This window comes from Amblyomma americanum, chromosome 10, assembly GCF_052857255.1.
Source record: "Amblyomma americanum isolate KBUSLIRL-KWMA chromosome 10, ASM5285725v1, whole genome shotgun sequence".
Classification (NCBI taxonomy): domain Eukaryota; kingdom Metazoa; phylum Arthropoda; class Arachnida; order Ixodida; family Ixodidae; genus Amblyomma; species Amblyomma americanum.
This window is the reverse complement of record NC_135506.1, coordinates 33,922,440-33,936,660: the sequence shown is the minus strand read 5'-3', so window position 1 is coordinate 33,936,660 and position 14,221 is coordinate 33,922,440. Positions and strand designations below refer to the sequence as shown.

At 45.6% G+C, this 14,221-nt stretch overlaps 1 protein-coding gene across 1 annotated transcript in view; it reads right to left on the bottom strand.

Annotated features, from left to right (window-relative positions):
- Positions 1 to 888: 888 nt before the first annotated feature.
- Positions 889 to 14,221, bottom strand: part of LOC144108179 (uncharacterized) — a 32,226-nt gene continuing 18,893 nt past the window's right edge. The window contains exons 4-6 of the mRNA XM_077641457.1: positions 13,670 to 14,051; positions 8,316 to 8,388; positions 889 to 7,105 (exon numbers count right to left, since the gene is read on the bottom strand). Coding sequence (XP_077497583.1) covers positions 6,384 to 7,105; positions 8,316 to 8,388; positions 13,670 to 14,051 — 1,177 coding nt within the window. The 3' untranslated portion in view covers positions 889 to 6,383. The remainder of the gene's footprint in view (positions 7,106 to 8,315; positions 8,389 to 13,669; positions 14,052 to 14,221) is intronic.

Here is a 14,221-nt window from a genome sequence, read left to right as displayed (position 1 = left end):
CACATATACAGAGTGTTTCAACAAGGATTTTACACAATTTTTAAAAATAGGCTTTTTGAGTTAGAACAGCACATTTTTCGCTATAGCATTGTCAGCGGTGTAGAACACCACAACACAGCTAAGATGTGCTAACTAGCAGGCTGGTTAACTAATGTTTAATAGGTGGCTTTTTTACTGTCATTATTAGGTTCCTTAATTATTAAACTCTTTTAGCATATCGGAGACATATTAGCCTAGCCGTATACCGGTTTACCGGACACCACCTGGGCACGAGCAGCGGCATGGGTGCACCCAGCAGGGCCAATGCGCATGTGCAGCTGGTGTCCAGTAAACCGGTACATGTATACCATAATACATCTTCGGTATGCTAAAAGCGTCTATTGAGAGGCATGTAGCCCACAGTAATATCCATATCAGTTTTCAGAATTTCGAAAACGCGGTTACCCTCGGTGGTGTGGCCCAACAAATTCTGGCTACATCTAGCCAAAATATATGCGCATTCGAGAAGCTTGCAGGCAAAGCAGCCTCTCCAGTATGCGTGACTGGTCGAAATAGCCAAAATTTCTTCAGCCACTACGCTGAGGGTAATTGCGTTTTCAAAATTCTAAAAACTGATTACTTACGGTCGGGTAAATGCCTCTCAATAATTTAGGAGCCTAATATAGTTAAAAGCTAACTATTCGATATTAGTTGACCAGCAAGTTAGCACGTCTTAGCTGCATTCTGCTGCACTATACCACTGACAGTGCTATGCTGAAAAAAGCGCTCTTCAGGCTCATGTGTCACGGTGCTGCCCACAAGAAAGTAGGTCCAAAGGTGCAGGCAGCACATGTAGCTTCAAAGAATGTGGGTGCAGAGCATGGGGAGGTTTGGACAATGTGGAACATAGAGAAAAGTGGGAGTTATTTTATTTGAATTCACTGAGAAGATTGCACAATGCTCTTTATCAAATGCATGTATGCAAAGGTATGTAAATATATGGTGCTTGCGAATTGAAAGGTCTTAAATTTATTCCAAAGCAACAAACAAAACTACTGCACACTGTTGTGCCACTGGTAATCCAATGACATCAGAAAGAATAGCCTTGTTGTCGAGAAAACCACTGAGTGCTGAAGACAGTGATAATACAAGTTCTTTCCTGGATACAAGGCACAATGATGTCTGCAGATGCTTGAAGTAAACTAGCAAAAAAAAGGGAACAGCAGCTTTTTGAAGAAGCACGGTAATCAAAAAACTGCACTGCTTTTGAATTATAACGCACAATATGTAAAAAAAAAGCAAGTTTTACAAACGTGCAGAATGTACTCAAAATTTTTTAACGGCAAATGCAATTTCACACAATGGGCCGTCCAGCAGGCCCGGGGTGCGCTCGAAAAGCACAAGCCTCACGACCCACCACAAACGGGCCGAACGGGGGTAGTGCAGAGGAGGGCATAACCCCGGGTCGACGCTTGGCCAACGTCACGACGCGTCAAACCGTCGGTTGCCGGCATTTTCAATAAAGTTTTCCTACCTACCTAGGAGTTTACAATACACTACAAGATTACAATTTCATAGGCAGCACTGCAGCATTTTTTGTTTCAGTAGCCACGAATCTCGCAGCTTATCAAGAACACCTGATATAAATAGATGAGGCTTTGTCAAGTAATGCTAACGCAACAAAGATGATGACGATTATGGATTTTTATGGCGCAAGGGCATCTATGGCCAAAGAGTGCCACGGCACAAGGTATTTTCAACTTCTCAAGGTGGGGTCAAAGACCCACAATGCAACAAAGACTGTAGCACTTCCCTGCTTGACTGAAGACTCCCCCCTGGAATAAGCACAAGAACAAGATATCAAGATATGTACAAATTTGCTCGCGCTGTCTTCAGCTTTGTGAACTGGAAAACCAACATCGCGTAGAAGACTAAATTTCAGAGAGAAATGGGTTTAACCCCATTTTAAAAAAATATGTTCGGGATGCAAGAATGGGGTAAAATCGGATTTTATTTGAAAACGAAGGGCTTAGATGCATAAATGGCATAATATTTGTGAGGCATTGGGTGCAGACGTTTATCTATTTTGGTTGTCAGAATATCGGCTGTTTGTGACCATTTCACTTAATGCTACAGTCTTTGTTGCGTTGCACTAAGTGAAACGATCGCAAACAGCCGATATTCTGACAACCAAAATAGATAAAAAAGCGTCTGCACCCAATGCCTCACAAATATTATGTCATTTATACATCTAAGCCCTTCGTTTTCAAATGAATGAATGAATGAGCTGTTTATTTAGAAAGGAAGGCTCAAGGCCGTTTGTTGGGGAATTGGGTTGTTAAGGAAGAGAAAAGTAGCGGTCAATTGATACATGAAGCGACGGCATGGATGGTCTAGCCATGCTTTACACTGCTTTGTAGAGGCCACTTATCTTGGCATATTTGCCAATATCTTCCAAGATACCGTTCGCTCCGGCTTTGGTCAATGCACGAAATTCTTCACCATCGATGGGAAAACCATGCTTGGCGACGAGGTCGTCGCGTCCCTTGCGGAACTGTGAACAATGCCAAACTAGGTGGTACAGGTCAGCACAACACCTACAGCCACAGTACGGGCACTTCATAACATCAATATTGCTCCCCTTTGATGCCAGCGAGGGCCGTTAAGCCATTTACGGATGATGTTTGGTGTGCAGACGGCATCGGTGATGATCTTATTAATGAAGATCTGCTTACGCCGTGTGAGAGCAGCTGAGGTGTCAAGATAACCCGGTGGTGTGACGGCTGTAAGTCGTGCGCGGCTCCTCTGTTTGGCCCGCTCTAGTCTGCACGTTAGGACAGCCACGTTGTTGGACATATCAGCAGGGTCGTCGGTAACGGCGGGGTATTCTAGCGGAGGAAGGAACGAGACACTCTCTTGAGCCGCGTTGTGAGCGGACTGGTTCCCATTGTCATCGCCCGTGTGTCCAGTGATCCACGCGAGGCGGATGCGCACGTTGCTTGTTGAAAGGTTTGGTTTGGTTTATAGGGGTTTAACGTCCCAAAGCAACTCAGGCTATGAGAGACGCCGTAGTGAAGGGCTCCGGAAATTTCGACCACCTGGGGTTCTTTAACGTGCACTAACATCGCACAGTACACGGGCCTCTAGAATTTCGCCTCCATCAAAATTCGACCGCCGCCGCCGGGATCGAACACGCGTCTTTCCGGCCGGCAGCCGAGCGCCATAACCACTCAGCCACCGCGGCGGCTCGTGTTGAAAGGGTTCTGATTATAGAAGTAATCTGCTGTGCAATTGGCTGGGTCAAAATGGTTTGTGGAGCTCGCGTACAGCTTCATGCGAATCAGAGAGTATTCAGATTTTGCGCGACATGTCGGTTTGTAGCAACTGATTGCTGACCAATGTTTTCCACCTGCAGTAGAGTGCCGTATATAGCGAGAAGCTCCCCTTCCTTTATGCACCCGTCGGGTGCACGAATAGTACGGCAGCCGTTGAAATTGAGATTCTCATGGCTGCACCATGCCACTGATATGGCACCGTCTTTAAGGGATGCATCTACGTATATGTCCTCCTCAGCTTATTCTCTATCAGCGGCCGTGTGTCGAGTTAGGTGGAGCCGAGCCACCGTTTGTGCTCTGGGTGGAGCCATGCGTCTGTAGCAGCTGAGGTGTGGACGATGCCAGGGCGGAGCCGGCCGGCCTTCATAATCAGCCAGTGCCGAGAGTTGGCGGTCCCAGCGTTCCAAAGTGCGTCTCTGTTTCGTGCAAGTTCTGCGCATTTCGTGCTGAGTTACAGCTTCCTCAATGAATTTGTGTATAGGAGGAAGGGCCACTGCTTCCTCTAGAGCCGTGATGCGCATATGTCGTGGTAGGCCTGTTATAGTGCGTAACGTGGCCCTGTGCTAGGTCTTCATGGATTTTCGTGGTCAGTTCATATGAGGGGGCACCGTAGAGAATCTTGCCAACTGCTACCGTGCGAGCCAGCGTCTGACAAGCCTCCTGCCTTGCATCACCGTACTTGTCTGACATACGGGCGATGAGATGTAGGGTACTCTTCCAGATGCTCTTGAGGCGCTTGGTCCCAAGTACGAGTACTGTTACAGCTGCTGGCGGGCATACCGAGAAGCCTGAGTGATCCGTTACGAGGTGTGAGCACCTGGCCTGCCATGAGAAGATGCAACTGTTGGGACGGGTTAGTATGAGTCCTGCCATCAATGCTGAGAAATTCAGTCTTGTCAGGTGCCAGTTCAAGACCCAGCTCCGTTAGTGAGGTCTCCAGGCTATGCACCGCTGCCTGCAGCTCGGCTTGCATGTGACCGGCGGACTCAAAATCATTGGGCTCGACACACACTGTTACGTCCGCGCAGATTGCGAGTCTTGCTGCACTGTCTTACCCTAGGCGTCTTGCTGCCTTCGCCATCGCCAAGTTAAACAGTAAAGGGCCAACAATTGAGCCCTGAGGAACTCCCCTATCGAGGTAGTATGTGCGAGGGGTCCATTCTTGGGTACCACAGTTGAGATGGATAGGTCTGCTCTGGAGAAAGTTTTGTATCCAGTTCAGCGCCCATTAACTGGGGAGGGCCTGGGCAAGCTCCGCAAAGATGACGTTCTGATCTACGTTGTCAAAAGCTTTTCTCATGTTGACAGCGAGGACATAATTGGGCACAAGGTGTCGGGAAGTACACTTAATGACTCGCCGAAGCAGCCATAAGCAATCTTGTGTAATCAAATTGGGGCGAAAGCCAGTTTGCGCAGGGTGGCACCAGTTGTGGCGTATTCCAGGTAGTATTGAATCCTATAGTTGATTAGCCACTCAGTCAATTTGCAGATGGTGGAAGTGAGAGCAATTGGTCTGAAGTTGGAAGTGATAGAAGGATCTTTTCCAGGCTTTGTGATGGGGTTGACCAGTGTTAGCTTGAGCAGCTCCGACACATCCCCTGTCTCCCATGAGCTATTTACTGTTTCCAGGAGCTGCGTTTTGGCAGCATCACCAAGATTTCTAAGCATCTGCCAGGTGACGCCGTCATGCCCTGGGGCCGAGTGGCTCTTTCCTTGAGCGAGCGTCGCCGACAGTTCCCCTGTTGTGAACGGCTTGTCAAGTTCGGGATCCAGCCTAGACACAGTAACAGGAAAAGGGTTATCAGGAGGTTGGTCTGCAGCTTTTTCAAATAAAATCTGATTTCACCCCATTCTTGCACCGCGAACATAATTTTTTCAAATAGGGTTAAACCCATTTCTTCCCAAAAATTAGTCTTCTACGCGATGTTGGTTTTCCAGTTCACAAAGCTGAAGACAGCGCAAGCAATTTTGTACATATCTTGTGCTTATTCCAGAGGGGAGTCTTCAGTCAAGCAGGGATCTGAAATCTGTTTATTAATGCTTGCTTCCAAGAGGCAGATAAATTTGATAATATCGAAAAGGGCGACTTAGAAGTGAGAGGCCAAAACATGACCACTGACAAGGCTTCTTATCAGAGTAACTGCATGAAGCGCTATCCACGCGAACGACAGCCTGACCCAAGGACCTTGTGTGCTTAAAATTGTCTCTGCGATGTTGAATATTTTCGCACAGTAAAAATAAATCCAGACCGTTCTTGCACAGACATGGGAGTGCTCCGCAGGAGATTGGTAATATACGCGACGAAGTACTTGCAATAGATTAGAGTAGAAAATCTAAATTGATAGACAATTTTTAGTGGAGCCCACACTTTTCATGCTGTTTAATTTGTGTGCTCTTAGCTAACATACACACACAGTCGCTAAAAGTCTTTCCTCAACATGAAGTGCAAGCCTGCTGAGCTCAGAGATTTGCATTTGCATGAGTGGAGATATAACCGTGGTATACAGGGATGACATCACTTCTTGTGCTAAAGACTTTCAAAAACATTATACCAAATATATGTCCCTGGTGACAGTTGTCAGCTTCAAACGTTAATATCACTGCACCTCTGTAATTGTTCGTATGACAACATTGGAAAACCCGTGTTTCAGTGAAAATCTTTGTGTGTTTACCGCAACAGTGTTAGTGGCAGGAATGAGTGGGACAAAAATGCAGCCAGCCTCAAAATGATGAGTCATGAGTTAGTTAGCAAGGATTCTTTGTGTAAAGCAAACTAACATAAATTTTCACAAACATCTGCATTACAGTTTCTCAAAGCAATTTCTTTGCTGGCTGCTGATATAAATAGGAATCTTCGTTTTGGGGTTTTATTTTTTCAGGAATTCGAGGGGTAAAAGTACGGGGATATTTTTAGAGCTCAAATTGTGGTTAAAATCGGCTTGTTCAGAAAAAAATTCCATGGTTAAAATCACTTTTCATAGCGTACACAGCTTGCATGCTGCTATCTGGTTGTACACAAAAGGATAACTAGCATAACATACTGACACAGAGCATCATGGAACACTGCTATTATTCGTGTTTCATCTCCTTGTGGTGTCTCAAAGTGCGCTTGTCTCTGAACAACTCTGGGCATAAATCACACTGGAAAGGCTTTTCACCCTTGTGTGATCTCACATGTCTCACAAGGCCTGAACGTTGCGTAAAGGTCATGGGGCACAGCTGGCAATGAAATGGCTTTTCACCTGTGTGGGTACGGATGTGTTCTGCCAGGACACACCTCACTGCAAAGCTGCTGTCACAGTAGTCACAATGGTATGGACGTTCCCCAGTGTGACTGCGCAGATGTTTCACCAGGCCATCTTTTACAGCAAATCTTTTTCCACAGTCGTCACAATGGTAAGGACGCTTGCCGGTGTGAGTGCGCTGGTGTCTCACCAGGCTGCCTTTTGTAGAAAAGCTGTCTCCGCAGTGGTCACAATGGTAAGGCCGCTCGCCTGTATGAGTACGCTCATGTGCCTCCAGGTGGCTCCTTTGCGCAAAGCTGCTACCACAGTAGTCACAATGGTATGCGCGGTCCCCAGTATGGCCCTTGAGATGCAACAATAGCTGAGATCCTCTTTTGAAGCTCTTGCTGCAAAAGGTGCATTCATACAGCTTCTTTCCCACAGGTCCCTCATGGTGGTTACTGATGCTAGCAGGAGTAGATTCCATGTAGTGTATCACTGGGTGCCCTTGATAGGTTGAATCTTGCACAGAATGTGCACCATGTCCACTTTGTGCGATGACTGAACCTACGTTTTAAAAGAAGAGTGCTTTCAATGCAGGAACCCACAATGCAGAGCTCAACAGCCACTGCATTGAACAGCTAAAATTGCACAACTACTGGCTCCATGGGAAGGACTTTGTAAGAATGCCTATGCAATGCGTAAGAACTAATGAGTTTCAGTTATGCTTAGGGACACAAAATATTAACACTGCACTGTTCTTTTTTTTTATAAACCTTCTGTACCCTTTGTATCATGCACAGGGGAAAAACATTCAGAGCATGCCTGCTGGTAAATATTGTCAGGAGGCTTACTTGCAGCGCATCAATTTAGCCAATATGCCCAACATGGTGTTTCCCCTGCAGTGTCCCCAAGGGTGCAATTAACCAAGTCAGTCGAAGCACATCTTAAACTGCATGCTACCCTATCTTGAATGCAGTCAGAGCACATCGTATTTAAGGCACGAACCTCCAATTTGGGACGAGAAATCAGGGTACAAGAAATAATAAATTGTCATGATCAAGTTTCTCAATGCACTACTCACTACCGGATGTAGCTCAGTCCCTCAATGCACTGCTCTGAAAGAGGTTTAAGGTAACCGGCCTTTCTAACACCATGGACAGCACGGAGGAAGACTATCTCTGGGAACACGCGGATGATGTGAGGTTATCGGACAGCAACGAGAAAGCTGATGTTGACGATGAATCTTAATAATGCGAGGGTAGCTTTGGCCAAAGAATTCCATGGAACCAGGTACTTTTGCCTACAAAAGGTGGGGCCAAGAACCCATTTCCAAGCATTCCCCCCCGCAGAAGCCAGGGGGGAAAACTTGCATATTGTATTACTAATGGGTACCCGGTGGCACTGGGAACTGAACCCTGCACCTTTTGAATGCAAAACAGATGCTCCGATGACTAGGCCACCGCTTCAGGGAGAGTGAACGCAGCGAGAAATAGCGTATAAAAGTGCAACTTGTCACCAGCTGTTGCATTATACTGCGCAGAATCACAGCAACACCACACTGGTTTTACAAGAATTTCAGAGTGCATGAGGGCCTGATTCAAGTAAGCGCTGCACCAAGGCAAAAATAACTTTTCTCAATGATTAAAATGAGGGAAGTATAGGTGGCATGTTTTGTTTCACTCCTACATTTGCATACTGTTCATAAACCATGCCGAGTGAGTGCAGCATAGCACGTAATGCGCACAGATACCAATAATGGACACAAAGTACTGACCTGCAGTCAAACCTAATGGACCAGGTGACTGAAGCACACAGCTGGCCGGGTCCCTGGCAAAAGTCTCGGTCCCCTAAGCAGAAAAGTGTAAAAGCATTAGCAGGATGTGGAGACTACTGCAGCAGAAATACTGCACTATGAAACTTAAAACTACAATTCGGAAACTATGTTATATTTCACTCAATTTTACTTATTTACCTAATAAATTTACTTGCTTAGTTAATTTTACTTGCTTACTTTACTCTTACTTTGATCAATTACAAAAATTAAGACTGCTGGTGGCATGGTTCAATTCTTAGTTTATGGTGGTGATCTCACATAAAACATTACTTGGTCTAAGGATCAATTGCCTGCACAATGATAGGCAATTTTTTTTTCTCTCCTGAAGCTAAGCAATAAAACTCACGAAAGGATGACAAAGACTGAAGGCCAGTGTTACTTTCCCTGCTTAAAGGGTCCCTGAAAAGGGTGTTTGACGTTGGTTATAATACACTTGCATTATGTACAGTATACGCCACCGAGCGTTCATGCCACAAGCAAGACATCAAAAGCGAGCCAATCATTTACAATATATGTTTACAAATTCGCACTTCTGCGCCTCGGGGTGACCAGCGGTGCCAGGCGTCCGCCTGAATCTGCGCATAACATGTCATGCCGCGCTCGTTACGTAAGCAGCGGAGGGATATCATTGGTCTGCTGTGCCAAATCTTTTAGACGTCACGCAGCTAACATGGCCACGGCTGTAACACCCGCCCCCCGGAGAAATCCCGCACGCGTCGGCAGCTGACGGAGTGGCCAAGTGGGTGGGGCCAACGAAGGAGCACTGAAATTTCAGTGTGCAAAAGTAACAAGAAGAGAGAGAAAGGCGCGAAAATGCGGAACTTCAAATTTTAAATGCAGATAACTCAGCTTCCACAAAACCTATTTAAACAATTCTTGCTGTAGGACATTTGTGAAGCGGCATCCTTTAACATCCTAGGCATACTACAGCACTATTGAGAGCCCTTTCCAGAGCCCCTCTAATATGCATATAACTGGAAAAAATTTTCCACGGGCACCAGGAGAGTAATTAGGCTCAAAAACCACTGACGTCCAAAGCTGTCAGATCAACGCCATCGGGAAGCAGGGGTACGTTATCAAAGCCACTGAAACAATGGAATGTGGCTTTTAACAGTCTGTATAGCCAGAGTCCTTCAATAGATTTCTGGTCATCAAGCCTCCGTGTAATGCTACGGGAAAGCTTAGTGTGCTTCTGGGGATAGCCTCGCTAGTGGTCCTGCGGGGGCCAGCAGGGAAGGCACCCACCATTGGCAGTGATATGACACGCTAGCATCATGACCAACTGACACGGAATTTCTTCAGTTCATTGTGTATAGTGCATGTGCAATGCCACATGAGATCACGATGACGAATGCCAAAGATGTGCTGTGTGCTACCGGTTAGGCTGCAGGAGAACGCATGAAAATGCATCAAGTTTGCCTTGTCGTAGGACTATGAATGGTGTGCAGTGCACTAAAGGTCAGGCCAAGGCAGGAAACTGTTTGTTCCTTTCGACTCTCAGAATGTCCACATCAACGGAAACCATTTTGACATGAGTGATATCATTTGTAACGTCCAAGTTGTCTGTCGCAGCTCAAGAGTGGTTGAAACTCGCTGCTCCTGTTAGGAATACACGACCGACAAACGGACGCTGTCCTGACTACTCTGGCTCATAATTGGAAGCTTCCTAGTGTGGTTCCCGAGGTCGGAATTGTCATCTCTACCACCGACGGGCCAGCAACGCAATGAACGCCGTATAGGTATGCAACTCTGCTGCGTAATCAGCGATTTCGCCTCTGTCAAGTGGTGTGTTGTACTCAAGAATAACCATGCCACAACGCGAACAAGAAAAAATAGCACACCAATAGTTGTCACTTTTTTGATACGGCGGAACATCAGCAGATTAGGAATTTGTTTTTTATACCCTGTGAATGTTTTGCAACATGCCATGGGGTGACAATAAATGATTGTCAATTGGCACATGCATGCCTATTGTTTTACAACTTGTCAGTATAGTTTGAATACCAGTGCACTTCGGGGATAATTATCTGTACTTGCATATAAATCCACTTGCCTCATATCAGCTGTTAACATTCACCTCCGAAGGGTCATATAGAGCTGCGCTAAGGTTGCTCATGTGATTGAGGACTTCAAAGCTTTACACATTCCTTGTGGCAGTTGAGCCAGCTTCTACCGAACTCATTCTTCCTTAAAAACACTGCTTAAAGGGGAAAAGCATGCTCAGTAGTGACTGCGGCACTTCGGAGCTGCACAGAGTTGTGCAAAATGTATATGCATTGCTTGAGTGCACAGTTGTCTCCTGTATTTCCTTTCCGCACAAAGCACAATGAAAAATTTGTTCTGGAGACATAGCTTACCTATATTTATACAATAAAAGCCTTAGATATAGTCATAGATAAATACAAGCACGTTTTATAGTAGCAGCTTCTGCCAATGCTGCTTCCTTGCTTTTTGAAATGCCGCTACGCACCTAAAGGCAGCTTCTGTCCCTACATCAAACTTCCTCAGAAGCGTCATGAGAAATAAAAAAAAATTGAATTCTAATATAGCTGTCCGGAGATGAGTTATGATGGACTGTTGATTACATTTTTGATAATACAGTCGATTCCAGATAAACTCGAATGGGATCACAAAATAGCGCAATATATCAACGGCCTGATAGATAAAACATGGCAATTTAAGCTTATCTGTAAGCCAGAAATGTGAACACCGCAGACCTAAGCTAGCCGCACGTTTCCTGCAGAGACGTGCAGCCTTTCGGCACAATAGCGCGTCGTCGTTAGGCCTAGCACACATCGAAAGAATGCCGCAGCAGACAATACTTTGGGAGAAGCCACCACCAATCATAAGCGGTCTAATTCTGTTACTGGTACGCTACACATGCAATACAGTCTCGATTAAATTAAGGCCGCACAGCTGACTCGGCTTCATGTGCGAGAAGTGATCACCGGAGCACCATTAGAAGCACCACTTGTAGGTGCACTGCACCTTGTTGATGAATCAAATGTTCCACTGAACAGGAGCTTAATAAACGTGACACAGCTATACTTTCTCATGGGGTTTTCAAAGAGGTATTCTGACAGTTCAATATAAGCAATAATTCGGCATATTCGGGATCGTCTATATTCCCACAGATGGGAGCAGCAGTCTCAGTTTCTTTTGATTGCTGTAAGTTCAATTCATTTATATTTCAGTTGGCTGTTTTCTGACATATACCAAGTAGCGAACAGAAGTCTTCAAATGAAGAGGTAATAAATATTCTCTTTAACAGTAATTCATTTGTCCAGTGTCGCAAAAAATAGACCTTGCAGTACATTTCTGTTAAGATGAAAACAACAGCAGTGACGATGGTGATGGCACGAATGTAGAGCCCCCCAAAATTCAACCTTTAAAATTGCAAAGCATTCACCACAGTAAAAAAAATTCATAGGAACTCCAAGCTGACGTCACTTCCGGTCTGCCGATGTCACTTCTCACCAGCCAATGAGCAAATTTAGTGACCGCGATGACACATTTTCTCCCTCGATGAGGATCTAATGAAAAATTACTGCAGTGTATCCTTGGGGCACAATGAGTGCTCAGCACCTGCTAGTTCACAAAATGATTAAAACAATTATGATGCCCCGCCTGATGCTTTGACGACTGTGTTTGTTATAGTAGGGTTGCAATGATCGACTTATAGTGATCGAGAGAAATTTATGAGCATGGACTTGAGGATATCTGAGAGACACATGCTTGTGAACAGCATACCGAGATAGTTCCATCCTGTGTTCTGCCACCCACTTGTAGCTGTGGTCCCATGTATGTAAGGATTTTGTCGCGCACTGCGTTTGTCAGTCTTTTATTAATTTAATTAGAACACAAGTTCATTGCATTGTTTCTGTTTTATGAATCTGCACACAATACACTTCACTGGCTGAATACATCCCCCTAGAAAATTTTACTCAAATTTGACAAAATGTTCAAGTTTTCCCTTTTTAGTCCAGCATTCCCCTTGAACCCATTCAGCACGAAAAATGTTTCATTCTTGCAGACACCAGATGGAAACAGGTGCCACTTTCTTGGAATGAATGCTTTTCTACAAACTCGTGTAAGATTTTGGCATGCAAGGTTTGACATCACAGAGATTCACATCGGCTATAAGAGATACGAGGAGGGATCCATATTAATTTCGACTGCCTGTGGGCTTTTCACGCGCACCGACATGTTGCAGCACATGGGTGCTGTGCCAATTTGCCCCGACAAAAATGTGGCTGCGGTTGGCAGGGTTTGATTCCACTACCTTGGGCTCGATACCTCAATGCCAAACCTCCTGAGATACAGTAGGTGGCCAAGAAACCAGATTAAAACAAACAAATAAAAATTTTAAGTTTGGTTTATTTTACATGTTTAAAGTCCCAAAGCGACTCAGGCTACGTGGGACGATGTAGTGAAGGAGTCAAGAAATTTTGACCACCTGGGGTTCTTTAACATGCATTGAAAAAGCACAGTACATTAGCCTCTTGAATTTTGCCACCATCGAAATTCAACCGCCGCAGCCAGGATCGAACCCGCGTCTTTCGGGTCAGCAGCCAAGCACCATAGCCACTGAGCCACCGAGGCGGCCACAAATAAGTGAAAAATTAATAAAATGATATTCTACAATCTGATGAATGAGGAAATGTGTAGAGCAGGTTACTCTACTGATTCTCGTCGAATTACCAAAGCTATGCAGTATTGTGCTTGGTCAGCACAATTGGGAGATCACCTGGGAACACTGAGTGCTGCCTGTTTCACTAAGTGGCATGGGGTGAGAATATTAATTTTTTTTTTTGTATGCCTCACACAACATTAGTTTATAAGTAACCTGGTATGTATAAAAATAAGTAAATCAGGCAGTGGGTGACAGCATGTACCTAAGCCGGGGGCTTAAACTTCATGGCCTTGGGGAATCCCAGTGGTTTTCAAAAGATGCTGACGGACCCTGTTGCATGCAAAAATGAGCATGCTGATGCACGGCCCCTCAGAAAAATGGCCAAATTCAATAACAATGACTGTCTGGAGAGTGAAACAGTCTGCTATGGGTAATTATAGACTATGCATTAGTCCCAAAGTAAAGCGGGCAAAAGGACAGGTGGGGATTGTGGCATGCATGAACTTGGAAAGCAGTCCAAGTTCACGCAGCTCCCCTATTCAATGTCCTCCGCCCTTGAGGGTAAAATAAATGAAATTAACTGAAATTGAACTACAGGGCTCCATGCAAGTGAATTACATGGTGTCAACAACATCAACGTCGCTCAAGCTACACACTGCACCTTGGAAATAAACTGCAACACCTCTGCCCTCCTTAATGCAGGCACCTTGCTTCTGGCCATACACCTTGGTCTACGCCTGGGGTAGACAGAAGGGACGGCATCCGTCCGTAGGCACTTCTTCACGGCTGAATTGTGACGGTACACGTAGGAGTTGAATGCGAAGTGCAGCGAACACACAAAGCTCTGCTCGTCCACTGGTGGCGTCCAATCCCGGCCGCCTCCCCCAGGACAGCGGTGCACAAAGGTGATCCAGGCCTGGCGCAGGGGCTCATCTTCGGGCAATGGGTGCAGCACCACATTAGGTCTGGCCTCTAGTCTGCACAGGGGCAGTGCACAGCGCGCACTCACCGGCACAGACTGTGCAACAGCCATGTTCCTTGGGCTGCTTTAAAAGGTCATGCATACTTCAATTTCCACCCTTTCCCCATACCACAGTGAACTAGGATACCCATTTAAATCCCACAAACCCAACCAATTCCCTTTGTCGACAGAAACTGTTATCCTCGTGGAGAAATAACTATATCCACTATATCAGCCTACCTCATGGAGGAA